At 35.6% G+C, this 24,346-nt stretch overlaps 1 protein-coding gene across 1 annotated transcript in view; it reads right to left on the bottom strand.

Moving 5' to 3' along the window:
* Positions 1–24,346, bottom strand: part of FAM184B (family with sequence similarity 184 member B) — a 908,731-nt gene that overhangs the window by 496,695 nt on the left and 387,690 nt on the right. Inside the window, exon 9 of the mRNA XM_044063450.1 lies at positions 5,807–5,957. Coding sequence (XP_043919385.1) covers positions 5,807–5,957 — 151 coding nt within the window. The remainder of the gene's footprint in view (positions 1–5,806; positions 5,958–24,346) is intronic.

The raw sequence follows: 24,346 nt of genomic DNA, 5'->3' as shown, positions 1-24,346 counted from the left end.
AATGTTATGACCAGTAAGAGACACTATGAAAAAGCATTACATAAACTGAGGTTGTTCATGCTGGCTCCTATTCTGTAACTCACTTGCATGTGTTTGGTGCCTTGTGCAGCCTGTGGGGGCTACGGCTGCAGACCCCCTACACACACACACATGGACACACACACACACACACACACACACGCACACACACATATAAAATACATACATAGATATGTGTGTGTGTGCGCATATATATATATATATATATATATATATATATATATATATATATATATATATATATATATATATATATATATATATATATATATATATATATATATATATATATATGTGTGTGTGTGTGTGTGTGTGTGTGTGTGTGTGTGTGTGTGTGTGTGTGTGTGTGTGTGTGTGTGTGTGTATTTATTAACAGAGAATGTGGGGAAGTAAATATTTTACATACTTGTTCCTTTTTTCATATTTTAGGTGTCAATCTAAGATATTCAATGTTTTGTAGTTGGGGACACGTGCTTTCCCGGATGTGCCTCTTAACCACATATATATGTATATATGTATAGGAGCACTGATTATTGTTGAAAGTACACTTTGTTGACATCTGTTTAGTCCCCAGATTTGTTTCACTAAACAGATTGGAAAAAGGTATGCATGATGGCACAATATTCAGGGTAGGAGAATATGCCATTTCCCTGATATTGTGCTATCCTTGAGTTAGTATATATAATTAGCAGGGCATGGAGGGGGTGAAGCATGCCCCCCTTGCAAAAACATTGTTCTTTTGCTTTATTTTTAAGTATTTATTTTGCATGTTGCTCAGCACTTGCATAGTTGTGTGCTAACATTTGTAATGTCAACATTTTCTGCTCGACATTGTGAACATTGTTGTTTGGTTCATTTGGTCAAAATCAGTAGACCCATACTGTATATATATACATATACATACATACACACACACACACACACACACACACACACACACACACACACACACACACACACACACACATATATAGGGAGTGAGAGAGTGTGAGGTCCATAGATAGACAGACAGATAAATCAACCACCCACTATTCTGGGCCCATAAGATCTCCTACTTTCTGTTTCTTTCTTAAAGATCTGGCATATGCAAGGGGTTCGTTTTTGCACAACTATAAGGGCCTTCCCTAATAACATCTAAGAAGGACACTGCAGCCCTCTAGTCAATCGCTAACAAAATATGTTCATCATTACTGGCTCCCCAAGGTGAAGGCCAATTGGCTATCCATTATGCAAAAAGCTGAGCTCCTACTGGGATCACTCTTATTCAACTTCCTGTAGCTGGATACTTTTGAACCCCTAGTTGCCAAATTCACCACTATAGTATCTTTGTACACTTAAGAAGCTATACCAAAGGACAGAAGTGTAACTAGGGTGGTGGGGAATGGTGGCTGCTGCAGGTGCAAGTTGTTGGGGGGTGTTGCAGTCAACAGGTGCTGATGGTGCAGGAGTGCAGCACTTGCATTCAGAAGTGAATGGTTACTGTGTAGTAACTGAACTATGCACACAAAGCTGTTCATTACATTTTTAGCAAGTGGTTTGCTACAGTTTCAGAGCAGAAGAGTTTTTTCCCTCATCTCTGAGTTGAGGTGGCAGCCAGTTTAGGGAACTGGACAGGGAACCAGATATAAGTGTGGATCTGCTCAAGAAAAACCCAGATTTCAAAACCCCAGAACAAAATTCCCCTATACTATCCATAGTTTCCTTTCTCCTTGCCCCTACATGTTGGCAATCACTCCCTCCTAGCTTAACAGACCTAACGTTATGCAATAAATTCAGATCCCAGTTGAAAGTTTTCATGATCAAACAAGACGCATGCAAGTGCCTCACTTCCAGTCACACAACTTAACCCACATAATCTCTGCTTATAAATTAACTGCACATTTTACCTCTCTAGCTATTTTTTTTTTTGGTATGTGCTTAAGGGATTTTATATCACTCTGTACTGTGGTTCTAAATCTTTTACATACTGTACATAGCCTCCAGTTGTACTTTGTATTACATTTAATCTATATAGCCTTTATTTCAGCTCCTTATTGAAATATCAGCACTAGAATGCCAAGTGAAGACAAGCCGAAAAAAAGACAGAAAACACAAGAGAAAAGCGAATGTTGAAAATTGCTCTTCTTCTTAAAACCGCTTTAGTGGGGGACAAATCCCCACACCCCCAAACTTATATATAACTATTCTAAGATCGCCATTCTTCGGGGAAAAGGGAATATTCCAAGAAATGGAATCTTGGACTTAGTATATGTTACTCATTGTTCGGCCATTCAGTCTCCATATTTCAGAACTTGCTCTAGCAGGTCTCGACATTTTAAATGGTTACCTTTATGGACCTCTTATTATGACTTTATTTATAATATTACTTAATTTTATTGTAATTACGGTTTCTCTCTTTAACTACCCATGCTGGGATAAAACTGGTCATTTGTGATCAGTCTTCTACCCTGATTTTATCATTTTATCTGTCACGTGAGTGTGTGTGTGTGTGTGTGTGTGTGTGTGTGTGTGTGTGTGTGTGTGTGTGTGTGTGTGTGTGTGTGTGTGTGTGTGTATACATCTATCTCTCTCCTTCTCTCTCTCTCTCTCTATATATATATATATATATATATATATATATATATATATACATACATACACAGAGAGAGAGATAGAGATCTAGATACATATCTATTTTTTCATATCAGTCTATATCTATTTATATATATATATATATATATATATATATATATATATATATATATACATAGACATATATAGGTATAAAGATATGTAGATATATAGCTATATATAGATACATGTAGATAGATATACATATAGCTATAGTAATACAGTAAACTCTCGGTTAACTGGCACCCATGGGGACTGGTAGATGCCAGATAACTAGTTTCTGGTTGCTTGAGAGTTACTGTTAAAAATAGGCCTGACTAATACTGTACCCTACACTATTTGTTTGGTTTGACTTGTTCTTAGGTTGGGGAGAGAGGGAATTTTTTCCTCTCTTCCTTTTTAAAACTTTAAAACTCTAAAAACATAAGGTATGTTTCTGCAGGGGGGTGGTCAGAAAGTGCAACACATGAAAATTGTACTGCATTTCTTCAATTTTTTTTTCTGGTTGCTTCTGAGTGCTGGTTGCTTGAGTTGCAGTTAACTGAGAGTTTACTGTGGATATTTGAAAGTGAAATAGCATGAGTGGGTTATAGAGATTAAGTTAGTGAGGAAAAAAGATAAAGATTCAAGAGGAAAAGACGTGTAGATAAGATGGTCAAAACATGTTGAAACAACTGCTTGAAGAAATTATAACATTCAGTGTAATGGCTAGTTCAACAGGGGATGACCCCAAATATTTAGCAGGACAGAGACAATATAAAAAAGTATTAACAAGTGCAGTAGATGTACATGTAGCTAAGACAGATGGGGAGGATGGCTGTGCTGCTATTTTCAGACAGTGTTTTTGATTCTGCATAATGAAAAATGTCAGCTCCTACATATCATAGCATAAACTCCTAGTAACACCTAGTGTTACTATAACTTTCTACTCCATTCCAAAGCTGCACCTGTGGGGACTAGTTTTCTGTTGCAGTTCATAGATGAATAATAGGCTAACTGCCCTAATGGGCCATTTTATACTTAGCCAGTAACCTGAGATTAGAATCAAACCCTGTATCTTGTATTTATGCTAAACTCATCCTCCTGCAGGTCTTGGAATTATGAAAAAAAAGATGAAACTGCAGAAGAACAATGAATGTCAAGCATCACTTTTCTTCCTTTAAAAATATTTTTGAGAGGGGACAAGCCTCCCTACACACCTGAACTTATATATATATATATATATATATATATATTTATATAGATATATATATATATATATATATATATATTTATATAGATATATCAACTCCAAGATCACTATACCTCAGAAAAATTAGAATACTTTGAGAAACAGCAATCTCAAATTTGTTATCTACAAATTCACATTTTTTTCTCTTTCAGTCTCATTATTTTGTGGCTTATAGTTATGTGTCTCAGAATCTCAAATGCTTATTGTGTGGACCATTAAAGTGGTATTTAATGTGAGACATTAAACCCGAAGAGCAGTCAGTTGTTGGTAGACAGCTTGCTCGATCTGTCATTCATAGACAAGGCAGATTATAACAGAACGTAATATACCTAAGCTATATAGCTCAATCTGGAAAATGCTCAACAGAAGGACAATAGATGGAAACACTTTCTGCAGGTATGAAATTTGGGTATTTGATTAAAAATTGGTCACCTGAAAGGGGGGGGGTGCAGATTTTCCTTTCCAAAATATTGTGACACTGAAAATATTTATAATATATGGACAGTTTTACATGTGGAAGAAGTAAAGCCTCCCACAAAAAAAGACAACTTTAAAGTTTGAATATGAAGGTTGTTTCTCACATATACTTTTATACAAAATATCTTTTAAGTGCATCAGTTTCCCACTGGTGGCCTCATCAGTGGGACAGAGAGATAAATCTCTGACTACTGCCCAGATGACCTGATTTGATTAACGGCTCTTGCATTTAATGGGGAGGATGAGTGTGCCAATCTGAAAACTAGGGAGTGCACTCAGGCACATCTCCTAAGTACTGTAGGTTGGAGATTTGTGGGGAGTGTGCCTGAAGGACTTTGGATGAATCACACGTGGAGACATGGATAATATGCCCCAAGCCAGCTGCATGTCCTAGGATGATATTAGTGAACATGGGGAGGAGGGGGGAATAGGCCTAAAAATAAAGAAGAACTCCATCAGCAGCAGTGTGATGCTGCCCCAGGAAGCCTCAGTCTCCTTATCAGCTCCAATCATAGATCAGCATCAGTCTGGGGCAGCAAGGAGGTTCAGAAATCTTGGTGGATTAGAAGAGGCCCTGGAGCAGCTGGCAGTCAGCTACAGACAGCCCAAAACATTCACATTGGTGAATTTCAGCAGAAACTCAGGAAGGTGGGGGGCAATAAAGATTAACATCTAACAAATGGGTGCACACATATGTCCACCACTCTACTTTAGTTAGTGAGTTGCTTTTCTGCATGTATTGTAATCATGTTATACCAGAAAAGAAGCTTCTGTGGTTCTATATATACTGGTGTATAACAAGCAGGTCAACACCCCTCTGACTAGTAGTTAATACACCCTAACAAAAAATTTCCTTCTGCTAGTTCATGGCAAGTTGTACATCACTCTTACTTTCAAACCACAATGTTACAGGCAGCCCAATGAAATATGACACACACCATGGGAGTCAGCCTGTTACTGGCACAGCCTTATTATATGACAATGGCCAACCGCTAATTGGAAGTGCACCACAGAGCACAGGAATATAAATATACTGACTCAATTAGTGGTGTTAGTTGGTTGGCTAGGGTTGCAGGAGGTTCGCAGTAGCAGTTTATAATGGCTCGTTTGAGCAAATAGACCCAACTCCTAACATTTCCTGGGAGTTGGCCTGCTCACTGAATATTCACGAGTTGTATTTTGAGCAAGCTAATTTAACTAATATCAGCCTGCTTGTTGACAAATTCATTACACTCATGCATCTTCATAATACACTTATCACGTTATTAGGGCTAAACAAAGAAATATGTAACTGTGTGGACTGACTTAGTGACACATTAAAGGAAAATTATTTCTCAAATCTAAAGTAACACATTACTATGTGCAAAGATGCAATGATGCATGCAAAGAGCAATATATTGCCACATGCCTGTATTTAGTGTATTGCAGAAGGCAGCAAAGTAATTGTACCTGGGCTTGTAGGTCTACAGTTCTCTGTTGCAGCTCCTCTTGGGAAGATTTATTTTCAGCATTTCTCTCTTTCTGTAGTTGAGTAACGCCAGGTTTCTGTTTGTCAGGATGCTGTCTCTTTAAGGGCTCATGCTGCCACTCATCTTCAGGTCTGGAACAACAAATATTCCTGTCAACTCTAAATATACTGCATAGCAATGAAATGATAGCTGACCTAAGTTTAGTTTGTTGTTTAAAAATGCTGTGGCACACAGCCTGTCCTTTGAATATTCCTTCAAAATATCAACATTTGAGTTTTCTGGGTGTTATTATTAATGCTTGAGTAAACTCTTTTGCTTCCATTTATTATACCTGCACCTACCAAGATCCTGCCCTTCAAGGATCCCCCAAAAAAATATCACTGCAGCAGACATCTGAGTAATTGGGCAACATACAGGATTTAGTCATAGGTAGATGATGGTCCTCAGCCTAACTGCTTCATCCAAGGGACGTCTTTAGGTTGAGCAAGCAAGAGCTATCATAGGCATCATGGCTGCAGAGTAGATTGCATCATGCATTAATACGTTTTCTTTTTTGTAGACACAGAAGAAAGAAAAAGTAGACTAATGTACCAACAAATGTTCTTGGATAAGGCAAGGAGGGCCTAAAAACCTGGGATTGGCCAAAAGAAAGCTAAAAAACAAGTCTACATTAAATAAACTATTCAACCTAACTTCTGTGTTACCAACAACTCCAAACACAAAGAAGGTAAAAATAAACTGTCTGTAAAATGACACATAAGTGAAAAACATATAAATAACTAGAGGATTTTGGGTTTCACACAGCACTAATATAATACAAAGACCACCAAATGTAATGAACTCTGAGGCTGTAGCGAGAATGAAAGTGGAAGCCTGTCTTGCAGCAGAGATCCAGAATTTGAGCATCTGCTTTTATGATGCATACACACACACACACACACACACACACACACACACACACACACACACATGTACACACTCATCTTTACTGTGTTAATTATAAGGATCACGGCTGCATCAATGCATGGGAGAGTACCAAGCAGTGTACCCTCAGCTCCCAGCCATGGATGGACAATCTACAGCATACCATGCAGGATGCCTGTAGCAAGTCCTGCAATAATCATTGACTTAAAATTCAACTTACAATGCTTAGGAAATGGATGAATGCTTTTCCAAATAGTAGTTTCACTAATATTTGTAAAAAAAAAAACATTTTTGATGATGACTAAAGTAGTAGCTGCTGACCTGGTTAATGACTATCATATTTGTCATAACAGAAAGGCATTTAAAAAGGTCTGTTATGTGAATGGTTAGCCCTATTACTGCTTCACAAAAGATGCAAACAGCTGATCACACTATTTCAGTGGTTTATTTCTTTCAATGCAATATCTGAGTTATTTATTTATGACCATAGTATGTATGATCATTTCCCATTTACTTTCTTGAATGCAAAGAAGAACACTGGCCAGATGAATTAGTTCAAGGATCCCTAGAAACCATCTTTGGCATAACTGGATTGGTTCTTAGCAATATTTTGTTTTTATACAAGAAAATAAAAGGCACTTTACATATGAGGCCCCCTACTGGGTAAGGTAATTTTAACTAAGAATAAATTTTTTCAAGAGAAACATGTGAAACCTTCCACTTTAACTGCTGTCTTAAATCCGCATAGTTGCTGGCATCCTAATTTGTAAAGTTAAAGGATATTAGTAGACTAGCTTAATTGAACACTGCACTGTACATATTTTGAGTAAACACTATTGCGTGAATTCTTAACACATAGAAACTGCCGTTGTAATGTAGCCGTTAATACATTATATAGGAATGTAAGGAATTGCTCGGCTGAGTGTAAAACCAACTGCACGTACTATTAAAGTGTGTAGCCAAGATAACTGAGGAATATAGACATTCTTGTTTTGTTACTACAGTTGTGATATGTCAGTGTTTAGCTACCAAGAGCAATACAGCGCTGTACTGAATGTGGAGTCTGCATGTCCTCCCCCACGGTCGAGTGGCCTCCGAAAAACATGCATGAATGGGCATGCCTTCGCTGAAGGTTGGGCGTCGGGCTGGCAACTCGGCACCATAAAAATCTACTGCCAATCATTAGCGGACCAGAGTTCCTCTGTGGCGACCCCTAACCGGGAAAAGCTGAAAAGACAAACAAACTGAATGTTACAGTCACTACAAAAGAACTGAGTATGGAACCATAACAATTGTTAAGTGGAGACATTCCTGATATTATTTATACAGTGCTTAACTACTGAACCTTATTAGCATAATGTTTAACTAAAAGTTCTTAAAGGTTTGGATATAATAACTGCTATTTGAACATTCCTGTAGTTGCTATTACAGAATCTAACCAGCCAAGGTTAAATGTTTACTTATTGTTACAACTTTTATTTGGCTATACAATTGACCCCTATCCTTGCTTATAAATCTGCAACTTTCTATCCTTGTCTTAGCCAGTGGTATTACCTTTTTCTCTCTTTATCTTACCTTCTATACTCTCTCCCATAAGACCTGCATCAGTCCCTCACTGCACTCTCTCACCCACCTTGCCTTATCTACAACCCCCCAATTCTTGTTAATTACTACATTTTCTTAAACTATTGTACCAGAACAAGCTCTCCAGTTCCTATTTGTTAACAAAACTAGTTTATTGTACGCTGCCATAGCTGTGCTCTCCCACATAGCTTATCTGAATTCTCTTTTCTCTGAACTATTCCCTCACCTTTACCTACTTTGTCTTGCAGAGGTTTGAAAGCCCTGGTTAAGGAACAACTGCAGAGGGCCCAACAGTAACTGGCCATCACCCTCAGTGTACTTCCCAAGCAACGACTCTGAACCTTGTGTACCCGGACTTCCTACAACTAATGTATGTTTAGAAACTCATTAATGTAACTACATCCTACCTCCTGTTTTATGGTTACTTGCACATCCCATGAGTCACTATTATAACACCTACCTTCAGCTTACTGATTGCCCTTCTAGCCTTTTCAACTCCCACTTTTGACTAAATTTAACTGGAAACTACTGTTGTTAGCCTCTTCAGCATATTGAGTTCAAGCCAGATAGAAATGCTAAGTAGCTAAACCTGAAAGGGCAAGCTCTAACTTTCAAAAATTCACCACCCTGACTGACTGTTTCTAGCCAGAAAGGCATCTGTGGTTCCTCCCACTCCATTTGCCCTGCGGGCTCACTCTGCTCCCCTACCCTACCCCCATTTCCACTCACCCCATTTCAATTTGATTTATACCCATAGACCACTCCTCCCAATTTCCAAAAGCCACCTTCCACCATCCCTACTACCCTATCACACTCCACTACCCTGTCAGCCCTCTCAACTGGCTTACTACAATCTTCAGCATAGTATCCAATTACTCTATTAACCCTCCCTTATATAAATAAAAATGACCTCATTACCAGTCAAAGCCACTCTAAGACTTCTTCCATATGCAATCTCCATAGCTATCATACTTCACCTCTCATCCTTAACCAGCTACCATGTCCATCTCCATGTTCCCCACAACATTACCCCCAAACAGACATCATCCCTAGACTGTAATTCAGCCCCACTAAACTTACTATTTACTCTACACCTCTTCCAACCCTCCCACACCAATTATCACCAACACAGATTGCTTCCAACAAGGAATAGGTCCCACACCTATCTAAAGCATACTAAAATCATCATAAAACTCAACAAGCTCTACCAGTCTTTACTACAAAAACTCATACATAAGTAGTGGGGACATATACCCTAACCCAGGTCCAGTCACAACAGTCATCTCAAACCCCAACCTAATTAATACCCTACTCCATAGGTAAAAACCTTTCTGCTCATTCTCAACCTAAACATGAGAAGTATCCTCAATAAGGTTCATGACCTACATGTCCTGTTAGCTCTATACAAGCCAGACATTGTCCTACTGACCAAGACATGGCTAAAGCCAGAAATTCACAAAAACAAAATTACAGCTCCTGGGTATAATATTTTCCGGAAAGACAGACTAAGGAAAAAGGGGATGGGGTAGCTATAATGTATAAGAACCACCTTAATCTCGAACAACTAGACCTTACCCTCCCAGATGGCAAAAATGTCAAACTCATTCTTGCCAAGTTTAAATTGAACCCCAAAAACATATTAATATCATTGGAGGCTACATACCCCCTGGAAATAACATTACAATTATGGAAGACCTACTAGAATGGGTCACAAACTCCCTACCTCAAGAAAATATCATATTAGGTGATTTTATCATAGAGTGGCTCAACTGTTCTAACCAAACCCCAGTCACCCACATTAACCTCCATGGGTTTACCCAAGTCATTACATCTCCCACCAGAAATGATAAAAGAACCAAACACCAGTCCATACTGGACTGGATACTAACATCCACCCATCCCTAGCAGCCCAAGCTAGATGTGTTCCAGACATTCTCAGCAACCACCAACCAACATATCTACTAAGAACCAACCCCCCCATATATGCCAAGTAACACATCTAGATGTCAGAAACAAAAAGAACTTTAACCCTAGTGCCTTTAACAATGACCTAAAAAGTTGCAATTGGACCCCTTTAAAGCAGTTACCACTTGATGAGGCAGTGCAACACTTTAATTAAACCTTCCTAAACATACTGAACCAACATGCTCCCAACTGAGCCACTAGAATAAAAACCAGACATGCCCCCTAGTTAACTAAAGCCACCAAAACTATTCTCAAAGAAAGGAACAAAGCATGGGAACAATTTCATAAAAACAAAACCCAAATAGAAAAACAAAAATACTTAGAACTGTGCAACAAAGTCAAGAAACAAATCAAAACTGACAAAACCACCTATTACCTAAATCTACAAGAAAAACATGCTAGAAACCCCAATAAAATTCTGGGCTGCAGTCAACTCTGTACTGCAACCTGGGAAAACTACTACCCCTGCACCCACAACAGAGAACAACAATGACATTATCCTCACACAGTTTAAAAAATACTTTACTGGGACAATCCAGGTCCTAGCTAATAACCAAATAAACTCCACTCACCCAACCCCCAACAAACACACCAACCACAATGGAAACAGAAGCTAGCAGCCCCCACTTTAGCTTCCAACCAGTATCTATTAAAACCATCCAAAAACTCCTCCAAAAGCTCAAACCCACCATCCTGGCTGCAGTCAACCTACCCGCAGAATACCTCCAAATAGCAACAATAGCCATAGGCTATCCAGTTGCTATTCTCACCAACAGATCTATCACAGAGTGCAAAGTACCCCAACTATGGAAAATCTCCCATATCATACCACTACACAAAGGAGGTAACTCCTTTGAACTCAATAATTATCACCCTATCACTATCGTATCACCCATATCTAAAATCCTAGAAAGGGTCATACATACTCAACTTATGAACTACCTCCTAGAAAACAAATTGCTATCTAAAAACCAGCATGGCTTTAGGCCCTTCCCCAGTACACCCACCACACTTGTATCATTCACTAATAGCATTAATTACCATAGAAATAATGGAAAACTTGTCTCAGCCATAGTTTTAGACCTATCCAAGGCTTTCGATATGGTTAACCACAATAGACTTCTCAACTCCCTCTCTAAACTCACTCTCTACCTTAAACCTTAGTTCCTCCTGCATCACATGGATGAAGAGCTATCTATCAGGTCAGCATCAGGCAGTAAAATGACAAAACCAACTATCCCCTCTGCTACCAGTATCCTTAGCAGTCCCTCAAGGCTCCATCCTAGGCCCGTTGCTCTTCAACTCCCATCCGCCACCCCCAGGGCCTCAGTTATTCAATACACAGATGATACCACAATCATATGTGCAGCCCCCACTCTAGACCTTCGCCACTCACAAACACAAGAGTCCTTCTCACTAGCAGAAACCTGGTTCTCTAACCACCAGCGTATTCTTAACCCAAATAAAACAAAATTACTGCTAATTTCCTTTCATAGAACCCCCCCCCCAACAGACAACTTCACAATAACCTCTGATAACAAAACTGTAATCACCCCAACTACCCACACCAAACTTTTAGTCACTGAATTAGACAACAACCTAAGAATTGACCTGCACACTGCCCAAACTATCAAGAAAGTCCACAAAAAGCTTGGCCTGCCCTATTGTAACAAACAATTTCTAACAAACCCATCCAGAACCACAATAGCCAGGACACATCTGCTATCCACCCTCCTCTATGCATCCCCAGTCCTAACCAACCTTCGTAAATCTGACCTAAACAAGCTAGAATCCTGCTACAATAAGATAGTTAGATTTGCTGCAGCATCTGCATATAGGACACATCACTGCACCTCCCTCAAAAACCTGAACTGGCTAGGACTCCCTCTACTATTTCAACTCAATCAACTGTCACTAGCACATAAGCTATACTACTACCCAGACAAAATCCCAGCCCTCCTACATCTAATACGACCTCACACCACAACAAGAGCCTTGAGATCCAGCACCCTTAATCTTCTAGAAGTCACCAAATATAACAATGAAGCAGGGAAATCTCTCTTTAGCTACTACATCTCCAAACTCTGGAACTCTCTACCAGCCGCCCTTACATCCAATACCTCCACTACACAATTTAAAAAACTCCTAAAAACCCACCTTAGAAACAACTGGCTATGCTCCTGTAATGCCCCTGGGTAAAGACAAGTATACAAGCAACAACTATTTACATAGCCATAGACCAAGGTTTCCCACCAAGTTTCTAATTCTAATGTGACCTTACGAAAGCATAACTGCAAAATATTGCATCTATAAATTGTAAACAAATGCATGCACAAAATTTGTGTCTGCTATGTACCATAATGTACTAGAAGTGTGTTATCTCTGTATTGTAAATAGTTACTAGTCTGTAGTAGTATGATAGTGTATTGTATTTAAATGGAGCTTTTCTCCCCGGCCTCCACTGAAAACGGACATGTGTCCAGCCGGACTTTCCCAGTCATCAAATGTAAAATAAAATAAAAATAAATAAAATAAAATAAAGCAATAAACAGTTTGCAAAGTGAAACAAAGCTGAGATTCCAGTCTAGTAAAGGATGCCTGTAACATGAGAAACAACTGTTGCAGAAATGAGCAGACAAGCAGAAATAGCAAATAGAGTCCACAAAAGTGTTGCACTAGGAATGACACAGGCAGGTAAAATCTGTTGCAGCTTATTTCACAGGTAAACAAGGATAAGCACTTTCACAGAAAATAAAAACCCTGCTTCATCAGATCTGATGATTTGATTTGTTTTTCCTTTTATCTTTGATTCTTTAAAATTAAAGGAGTTGGGATAGAGATACATACTGAAGGCCCAAATATTAATTGTTATTGAAGGCACTGCAAAAACTTGCATCAACACATGATGGGGTTAAGCAGCAAATATAATATTCTTTCTAAGACCTCACATCTGTTGATCATTAGAAAGGTGTGTCTGTCTATTTTTAATCATTTGAGATTGGGATCACCTCATTCAGAGAGACTACCAGAGTGCTTTTGTGAGTTGGAATGTAAGTTGCCAAGAGACAAGTTCATCCAGAATGCCTTTTTCCAAATGGTAAGGATATATTTGCATACAGGATATGAGCGTGTGCCTCTTTATTTGTTGCTATACCACATTACTGTTGTATTGACTACTAATGTCTGAAGTACATCTACTTTTTGCTGTTTTTTAAAGATGGTAAAACTGAATAAAAATATCACTTTCTTATAACTTTAGTGGGTATCAAAAGGAATATGACTACAGTAACATAAAATATAATGCAAATGCATTTTGTGAGGAGTATACAGATAAATTACAATACACTTTGATAATGAGAATGCATTGAAAAATAGAACGGCAAAACAAATTCAAGGGGTAAACAAGTCATTATCCCTGTAGCTGCTGCACTTTTAAAGTCAGGTTAAATGTTTGGTGAACCTTTTTTAAATGAACAGTGCATTTAATGTCTAACAGATTTGGGTAAAGGTTCTAGGATGCAGAAAAAAACTTTTTCTAACAAAGTTTCACCTGAAGCTAACCTAAATGCAGACTTCCGTAATTTACGGCTCCTTGATTATGATATCACGAAGAATAATGTGCTGTGACACTTCCTAACTTATTTGTAAAGGTGGGGGTAAATCCAGAAATGTAATAATTTGAAAGGAAGAGAGATGAGCAACGAGACGAGAAATAATGAGAGCCAACTAACTTTCATTAGTGAGAGGCAATGATGTTTCCATAAAGCAGAGAATGAATTAACTTGCAGATTTTGTTTTGTGTAAAGGTTTATAGTGTTTTAGGTGGAGGTAAGGGTGATAACAGCTAATGCATACTCCACTTTTATTATTAACATGACAATCCAAGTAGTTTTTTGAGTCATAGGGAGTGAGTTTGCAGGCTTGTTGATTACTCATAGTTGTTTCACTACAGTATTAGTACACCATTTAGTGTGCATCTTAAATGTAATGGCAGAATGAAGCTGTGCTAAGTACTTTTTATTGATTGGCCATCTTATCTAGACTTTTGTGTGCCAAATATTTTAATGAAATCATTTTTCACTTAATTTTTGGGAAGTGCCATACAACATAACTATGGTTTTCTTTGAATTAACAAGTTTGTTATTATGAAGCCAGATGAGTATTTTTCTATGTGTCTGTTAAAGGATTCTATTGTACTTCTTTCCTCTTTATTGCAGAATAAATATAAGTTACTTTGAGCATTACATGCAAATCAAGGAAAATGTCTGGTAAGGCTAGATAAAGAAAGAAACTGTGAACATGTAATATGCTGCTAAGTATGTACAAATTTGTTAGACGTCCATTTGAAAAGAAACATAGCAAGATGGAGGCATGGCATACAATTTGGCATCTTAAATTCAATGCGAAAACTGCATAGTTGAAGGTGAAACCCAGTAAATGTCACTCTCAGTGCTCCCTCACTTTTCCTCTACTGAAATCTTCACCCACAGTCACTGCACCACCACCCCTGTTCCTCCTTCTCATCGTTCATACTCTTCATTTTACTGTCCTCTTCCTATGGTAGCACTGAAGAGGACTTCCTGAGTCCTACTTATCTTGCTTACGTCTTCCCATTTTTTTATTTGTGAGCCTACGCACAAATAATGTAAATATCAGCCATCTGATAGTAGTATGTGCAGTCAGGTTGCTACTCATGCCATTATTTCCCAGGTTTGTTTTTTGATGCTTGTGTCAATTCCATATAACTACTCCTACTGCTGTCTGGAGAAAATAAATACATAAACTGTGTTAGTACTGTGCATGAAACAATGGGCAAAATACAATGCAGCAAAGCAAAAATGACATGTATTTTGTAAGTGTTGACTGTTGAATTGCATTGAAACTGAACTCCAAGAATATTAGTTAAAGATGCTTGGTCACTAATATGAGAAAGCATGAGAGGGGGCGGAGACTAGACGGCACTCTGAAAGCAGCACTTTTTTAGAGCTCCTTAAAACTACTTTAAATAACAGGAAAAAAATAATTTTTTTTTTTTTTAGAAAAAATAGTTAAATATCATTCAACATTTTTACTACCATCATACCAATTTTGGAATATATTCTTCAAAAATTTCCTGTCAGAATTATCTGGAGTTTAAAACTGATTTGGGAAGATGACTGGTTCAAATAATTCACATGCAGAAACTACTCTGAGGAAAGAAATCTAATTGATGTCTACAACTCTACAAGAGTTATCTTTCAAAATGGACCGTTTCAAGGACAACTTAGAAAATTTAAGAGAAAGTTGTCATAATCAAATTGAAACCCTTAAAGAACTACTTCAGCAACATCATACCAAAATATTAAACATCAAAGAGTCCTTATCTGATATAGATGGAAGGCTTAAAGAGGAGGAAATCCAGGGTGAATTTCTTCAGCAACAGAATAAGTGGCTTACCAACAAGTTGGAAGATATGGAAAATAGAGAAAGGAGAATTCATTTGAGAATCTTTGGGTTACCTGAGAAGTCCGAAGGTGATGATATTATCTCTTTTCTTAATTCCTCGTTACCTGACATCCTAGATCTAAAAGAAGGATTCTCATATGGTATAGAAAGAGCTCACAGAGATATATGGGAAACCCATTCCTTCATCATCAACATCCAAACCTAGATCTATTGTAGCTAAATTTCTTTCTTATCTTAACAAAGATCTAGTTCTTAAATGTGCTTGGAGAAAGGCTCCACTGAAGTATAAGCAAAATCTAATCAGATATGACAATGACTTTTCCTCCAGAGTTTTAGAAATGAGAAAGAAAGGCTGGCCACTTGTGAAGTTACTCAAGCAAAACAAAATAAAAGCCCAACTAGCATACCCTGCAAAAATAAGGATTTTTATTTCAAATGAAATAAGAACATTCAATGACATTGAGGAAGCAATAACCTTCATTAAAAACAACAATATAATGACAGTTCCAGAGGAGATGGATTGGTCTTTAACTACTTCACTGAAAAGATCCCCTGAGAAAAATAACTGAACTGATGTGAAGAAAAAAAAGCAAAGAACTGATTCAAAAAGTATTCCCTCATCTGCTTCTCTCAAAGATTCAACTAAAACTAAAAATCCATGCTAAAGGTAATAAACTATGTATTGTCTATTCACTCTTTCAAGTATTTTACAAATTACCTCTCACTAATATTAATATTCCATATACGTACTTTAGCTTTAATTGTTAATCTATATACAACAGCTTAATAACAATATTCTGACTTAACCATTTTACACTTAATTGAAATGGGAATGTATAGGAAACGATGTATAGGGAAGAAATCAGTTAACACACACTGTACTTTGAAATATAACACTGATTATACATAAAATACTTTGATTCCATTTAGCTTTGGTCGCTAAGTGACATACAAGTTTTAAGCATGTTTTATTTAATTTATGTATTGAAATATGATTTAACTTATTCCTGACTGTGCATAGTTTCGATGGAGTTATTGTGTCAAGCATTGTCTTGAATTTCAGTTAAACGACATTTTTTTTTAAATTAAAAAAAAAAAGAAAGAAAGAAAAGCTCTTCCAGTACTCAAGACATGCAAGTACTCTTCCCTTTACATTTCGCGAGCTTGCTAGTGTGCTGTGCGCATTAGCTGATACACAGAATGCTTGTTTCCCACCTTAAACTTTAAAATGCACCACTTCCAAATTAAAGTGTTCTGTTTGTGTCATCACAGCTTTCTAGTTAGATTAAACACGTAGGAATATATTTAAAAGATACTATGATGTATTGTTTAAATTTACTTACCTTCCTTTTTTTCTGTACATACGTTAATAAACCATCTATAGCATAACGTGCTGTGCAGTCCAAGCTGTCTTTCTGTCCATTTAATGAATAGTATCATAAAATAGCGAAGGAACACTGTAAAAGTCCTACATAAACTTCTTTCATGAGTTGAAGAGAATGCAAGTTAGCGACGTAACTGTACATGCCCAGCACACTTCCTCAATTCCTTAAAGGGACAGTAGTTTTTTTAAATGATATACTTAGTTGAACATACGTTGTTTTAAAGGACAGGATAGTAAAGAAATTTCAAGTTTAATGAATGTGTTTAGTTTATTGACTGACAACACATACAATTATTGGTCTGTATGCACAAATAATTCAACTAGGGAACCTAGATGAAAAGACATAAAACGAACAAGATATATGCATCTGGAATCATTTAAACATAGAGAGTGAAGTTGAACCACTTAACATCAGCTCCATTTATTAGATATATTTAAAGTTTCTCATGATTATGCATAACTTAGTTAATAAATAAGAATGAGCCCTTAGGACGCCTGTGTGTTATCATAGTCAGTAAAGTATCAAGGAATGATTTGTTAGGAATTGAAAAATAACTACATGACTAGATGGGAAAAGAACGTGTAAGGTATTAGCTGGTACTTGGTCTTCTATAAGGCATATTCTATGAGAAACTTTACACCAGAAATATTAAACTATATTTTGACTCTGCAGATGTAGAGTGCAAACAATGAATAGTCTTTAACATGTTACTTAATTTAGACAGCCATACTAAGCTTCAGGACTGCACCCCTAATGGAATTTTCCTCTGGTGAGAATAGACTAGGTTGTAAAGTCACCACTACTAGGAACTTGATAAAATGGATGTCTTACCTACCTTTTAATGGTTCTCATCATTTAACGTCCACTTACTGTCACTGCGCAGTTATTGTGATGCAGCATTAAATTGTATTGATTTTTCGAACTGATATTGTATGTCTGTGAACCAATAACCTGTGACTTTTGCCTATTTTGGATAGAAATTCTTACATCTTATCACATGTAATAATAACCTGTTTAAGGTTCACTTCAAATTAACGACAAACTAGTTCTCCATTGCAGTACACGGTAATGTAATAAGTATGATGTAAAGTTCTTTTACATGCAACTTCTTTGTACAGCATTGCTCTAGGTAGCATTTGTATATACCTTGGAGTTTCTATATACATAGAATACTATGATTCCTGTTCTTAAACTACCTCACTAGAGTGAATGTAGATTATAGAAACTGATTTGATTCACTGTTAATGGGGAGAGTGACTATAGTATTAACTTATTTCAAATTGTGTTGTATAAAGTAAGAATTGTATGAAAACTCATATTCATCATTGTACTGAATACTTTATAGTCAGTAGCAATTATCATTTCTAAATATCATTCAGAAATGATCTTTTAAAAAAAATGAAAAACACAATTTAGTAACACAATTCTTGAACACTTTAGACAAACATTCCAGTGAAAGTGGGCTTCGGAAAAAGCAGTTCCCTTATCTTGGATATGACTGTGGTAATAAGCAAATACCACATACAGTGTAGATTGTGACAACCTTTTAATGTCAGAATTCTATATTAAGTGTTAATACATAACGAGGATATATTTATGTTTGTCATTGATCAATCTAGTTGTATATGCTTAGATTGATTTACTTTACAATCTCCAGAGTAACATACAATGAAGCCTCTAACCTCTCATTAATGTTTGGTTCATATTTAGTAAGGAGGGTTAATCTGATTGAACCTTTTAGTTCTCTCAGATTGGGAATGTTATTCATTCCATATTTGTTAAAAGGTTATTTTAGGCTTATGTTTGTACTCATGTATGATATTATCTATTGTACACATGTTTATTTTTTTCTTTTGGCCTCTTTTAAGTTCTAAATTTTATAATTCAAAAGGAATCAATAATCTATTAATTAGACTTAATAAATGTATGGAAGTTACACAGCAAATAAATAACAAAATATCTTGTCACTATATCCAATCAAATACTCTTCAATAATAAATTAATAGGATGGATATAGTGCTACTCTCTTTAAACGTAAATGGTTTAAATAACCCAAGAAAAATATCCAACTTACTTAAATATTTAAAAGTAAATAAAGCGCAAGTGGTATTTTTGCAGGAAACTTACTTTAAAGCTAATAATAACTTCAGTTGGAATCCAAATTAATTCCTAAGGCTATCTAACTCATCATATAGTAAAAAAAAACGAGGAGTATTAATAATATGGAAGAAAAATGTTACCAATCTTCAAGTTATTTATAACTATGAAGATAAAGATGGTATTTTATCAATTGTAATAATAAGATTTAGTAACAGAATTTGCATCTTGGTGAATTTATATTGGTTTCCGGGTATAGGAGTAGGAACAGTTAAAAAGCACATAGATCTTATTAATAAAACTTCAAAAGGCAATTTAATTTTGGGAGGGGATTTTAATTGTATCTTAGACAGTCAGGAGACCACTAATAAAAGATCTTTCTGTATTACTTCTACAGGGAGAACTCTTAAAAATGGATTGATAGTTTGCAATTATTAGACTCATTTAGTCTTAAAAAAGATAATTCATTATTATTTTCTCATAGTGACTATAAATTCAATACCCAGACAAGAATTGATAAAACATTTGTATCCCAAGATTTAAAAATGAAAATATCACATTCTTCTATAATCCCCTGCCCCTTATCTGACCATAACTCACTCATTCTTAAAATTTAAATGGATTTTAAGAGATTGACATTTACCAAAAGAATTCCAGCATATTTCACTAAATTAAAAGAATTTAAACCATGGTTGGACTTGGAAATATAATACTTCTTTGATACAAATTATACTAGTGACATAAATATAGTTATTTTATGGGATTCCCTAAAGGCATATCTTTATGACAAAATTATTTTTTGGTGTAACAATAAAACAAATGAATGGGAATCAGAACTAGTTAATATCCAAAATCAAATAATAGAAACTAACCTAAAGGATGTAAAAGATCCAGTTGCAAAAAAAAAAAAAGAGAAATTGGGGAATTAAATAAAAAATACAATAATATCTTAATGCATAAAACCAATTTGGCTTTGGAAAAATTAAAATTAAATTCTTACTCTGTCTCCCCCAAATATATGCATAATTTAGCAATGAGATTAAAAAGACATTCCAATGGAAACAATATTACAAATATAATTCATGAAGGGAAAAACAATAAAAAGGTTTCAGATATAAGTGATATTTTGGAAGCATTTAAATTTTATTTTACAAAACATTACAATAATAATGATTCTCATCATAACAATATAGACTTGTGCCTGGATTCCTCAAATTTAAACAAAATACCAGAGAGCTTAAGCATAAACATTCAAAAACAAATTACTCTCAAAGAAATTAATGAAAAAAATAAAGAAAGTAAAAATAACAAAGCCCCAGGTATAGATGGAATCATTATAGAAATGTACAAGTTATTTCCAGCTGCTGTCATAACAATAATGCAAAAAGCACTAAATGAAACATATTGGCAAGGCACAATTCCACCTCCATGGAGATATTCATTGAATACACCTATTATAAAGGAAAACAAGAATCCCAACTCATGTAGTTCATATAGAACTTCATAGGTTCATAGGTTCATAGGTTCATATTAGGCTATCTGCCCGAGGGCATTTATAAGCCTAGCCCATAGTTTTGTGGCTTACACCACCCCTTTTGGTAGAAGAAAATTGCTTTATTATTTTGATGTGCCTCTGTCGAGCAGACACTGAGAGGTAACACCCTGGGTGTATCTCCTATCTCCCATCATTCTTCTCCCTTCCTCTTGAACAGGGCCAGCGAGGTGCTCTGGCCCTGGAACCTTTGTCACATTTTAGGGGATTTTTATTTGGGTGATGAATGATGAATCCTCCCACGTCCTATTAAATTAATAAGTCGTTTAAGAGGTTAAAGTCTCCGCCTCTGGTTGAGATGATTTTTTCTAGATTGAGATGATCATCTAGCATTTCTCATGGATGTGTATGCATGCCTTAGTGTCAGGCTAGGTCACCTCGCAGACTGGCTGAATGCAACTGAACCGAATATAACTGGAGTTTTTGAGACACACATAACTTTGGACAGATTTTCCTTCCTTATCCTTTGGTGAGAACTTTGTGGCCTCTCAAGTGTCGCAAGGGTCACATCATTAAGGGCATTGTAGTGACGATCATAGGTCTGATGAGTGGATGATGAAGTGAGACTATGACTCTATGAATCTGATGACTCCCCTCTCCTTCCATGGGGCAATGTACAAGGTCTGCCTGACTGCTTTAGGCAATATGAAACTGTGAGAATAAGACTGTCAACCCTGTGTTCACAGTCCCTAACTTCCTTAACTTCTATCAGGGTGTTCAGGATTGCCACTTATATGACTTATAGGTTAGGCTATACATTGCATGACTATGCATTTCTTGGCATTTAAACTCTATGTTATCCTTTTTGGTTTTCTGACACCCAGTTGGATGATTCTGGTGTAGGATGTGATTTTTTAACTATCGCCCAGTTTGCATATCATTTGCAAACTTTGTCCCAGTTAACCCTTGTGTACTAGCTTTGTCTGCCAAGTTTGTAAAACAGACAAGCCCAGGGAAAACAATGCCAGGACAACAACTGTGGTGATAGGCCTGAGACTGTGACACTTCCAGTAACTCTGACCTTGTGGGTTCTGGCATTATTTCACTCCTTAATAATGACTATAAAATTCTTATGTCTATTCTGGTTAATAGAATCAAAAAATCTCTGAATCATGTCATTAGTGATGATGAAATGGGTTTTATTCATAATAGACACACCCATGATAACATACAAAGAATTTTAACCATTGCAGACTTTTTAAACAGAGTCAAATATGAAGCCCTAATAGTCACATTGGGCACTGAAAAAGCATTTGATTCACTAAATTGGAATTATCTCTTTAAAATTGTACAAATTTATGATTTCCCTATACAGTTCATTACTTTAATAAAGAATATTTATAAAGACAATTTGTCCTATGTAAAATTAGGCCCATTAACATCAGAAGTAATTAAAATTACTAAGGGTACCCAACAGGGATGCCCCATGTCTTCAATGTTGTTTGCACTAGCAACTGAACTTTTTTCATTGGCAATCTGTTTTAACCCCAAAATTAAAGGCATTGACATTTTAACTAAATTTAATTCCAAAATAATGCTCTTTGCCGATGATATTCTACTCACCTTATCAAACTCAGATGAGTCACTACGTGAATTAAATTCATTAGCTGAAAAATTCTATCATATCTCAGGTTTAAGAATTAATAGTTATAAGTTGAACCATATATTGCTGCATAAAACAAAAACAACTCTAATACTAACATAAATCAAATAATTGGAAAACAGATGTCCTCTTTAAATTATCTAGGGATTGTGTTATGCAAAAAGTTATAATTAACTCTATCTACAAACTACAATAATATTGTGAATACCCTTAAATCACTAGTGGGGAATTGGAATAATCTGTATTTAACATATGAAGATAGATTGCAGCTAATAAAGATGGTCCTTCTCCCAAAAGTAAATTACATTGCACTAGCTATCCCTATAATTCCTAGTAAAAATATCTTAAAAGAATTAAATACAATCTTTATAAACTTCCTTTGTTACCCAAAAAAGAAAAGGATAGCTTTTCTACACCATATTAGGCTTTGGGAAATGGGAGGAATTAAGTTTCCTGATTTACAATCTTATATTAAAGCATCCATTTTCAAAACGGTAATAACTTGGTTAGATCCAAAATTCTCCTCTGCATGAAAAACTTTACATACTGCTATATTCCTAAAAGAAAGTAAATTAACAAAAAATATACAACTGAATGAACAAAATAATAAACTTTGGCATATTATTTGTATTAACTTGCCATATAATTCTTCCAAACTTACCAATCTAAACTATATAAATTATATTTACAACACTTTCCGGAGCTTTGTAAACAATAATATTGACATTAAATTATGGTTTCAATTATTAACTCCCTTCAAAATTACTAAAAACTTTTTCAATAACATTCCTATAAATACTCTTAATTCATGGAAACGAAAAAACTTTACATGCTGGTACCAATGTATGGGAAATCTGATTGTTATGGATGTAAATCAGTTAATTAATACATTTAATTTATCAAACTTTGATTGATTATCTCTTAACAGTTTAATACCCTATGCACAAGACTTATGTAGAATAGACAATTCTTCTTTTAAATCCATACCTAAATTTATATTTTGCTTACATGAAGTATTATATAGAGACTTTAATTGGACAAATTTAACTTCAAAGTTATATAAAATCATTATTAATTACAAAATAAATTCTAACCAGAAATTCTGGAATTTTATTACTAAATAATATTCATTATTGTTAGCAAATGAGACTAAAATTGGTGTATTATATTCTATTAAGTTAACTTCAAATATACAAATTTGGAAAATTTTTGCATGGAAGTTTCTACATAGAGCCTTTTATACCCCCAACAAAATAGCTAGATTTAACAATTCTAATGACATAATTTGTTGGAGGTGTTCTTCAAAATGTAATGCTGATTAGTTTCATATTATGTATGAATGCTCCCACATTAAGAAATTCTGGGAAGATGTTGGTGAATTTCTGTAAGCCATTTTTACTGATTCTTTCATTTTGTCAAAGTCACTAATTCTCCTGAATATAAATGAAACTATTGTTACGAAGAGCAAAGACCTTCATCTTCTTTGGACTGCAATGACAGTCACAATAAAGTGTATCACAAGGAAATGGAAGTCCTCTATCATCCCAACATTTGTTGATTTTCTAATTCTATTGAAAGATGTATCACTGTTGGAAATCAAAGTCAAGGAAATGAGAATCTTTCCTAGGAAATGGATTAATAATCCTTGGGAGGAAGTTCTTTCCCTTATTGAGACACTTAAAACAGACACAACTTTACCTTCAAAAGAGGAGAAGAAGCAAAAAATCATTTTTTTTCTTTTAATAATATGCAATACTTGTCTGTGTATCTACGATTGTGTTCCTTTTGTCATTATTTGATTTGAGGCCATTGTACATTTTGTAAATAGTTCATTCAATTTATTCTTACTTGATCTGTAAAGTTTATTAATTATTGATTTGAAAAAATTGAATAAAGTTATTTGAATAAAAAAAGAAAGCATGAAACAAGTGCAGACAGGAATTGGGACAGTCATCTTACAGTGCA

The sequence above is a fragment of the Protopterus annectens genome, chromosome 2.part1 (assembly GCF_019279795.1).
Source record: "Protopterus annectens isolate FY-2018-M chromosome 2.part1, PAN1.0, whole genome shotgun sequence".
NCBI lineage: Eukaryota > Metazoa > Chordata > Ceratodontiformes > Protopteridae > Protopterus > Protopterus annectens.
The sequence above is the reverse complement of the archived record's forward strand: the minus strand, read 5'-3'. Positions and strand labels throughout refer to the sequence as shown.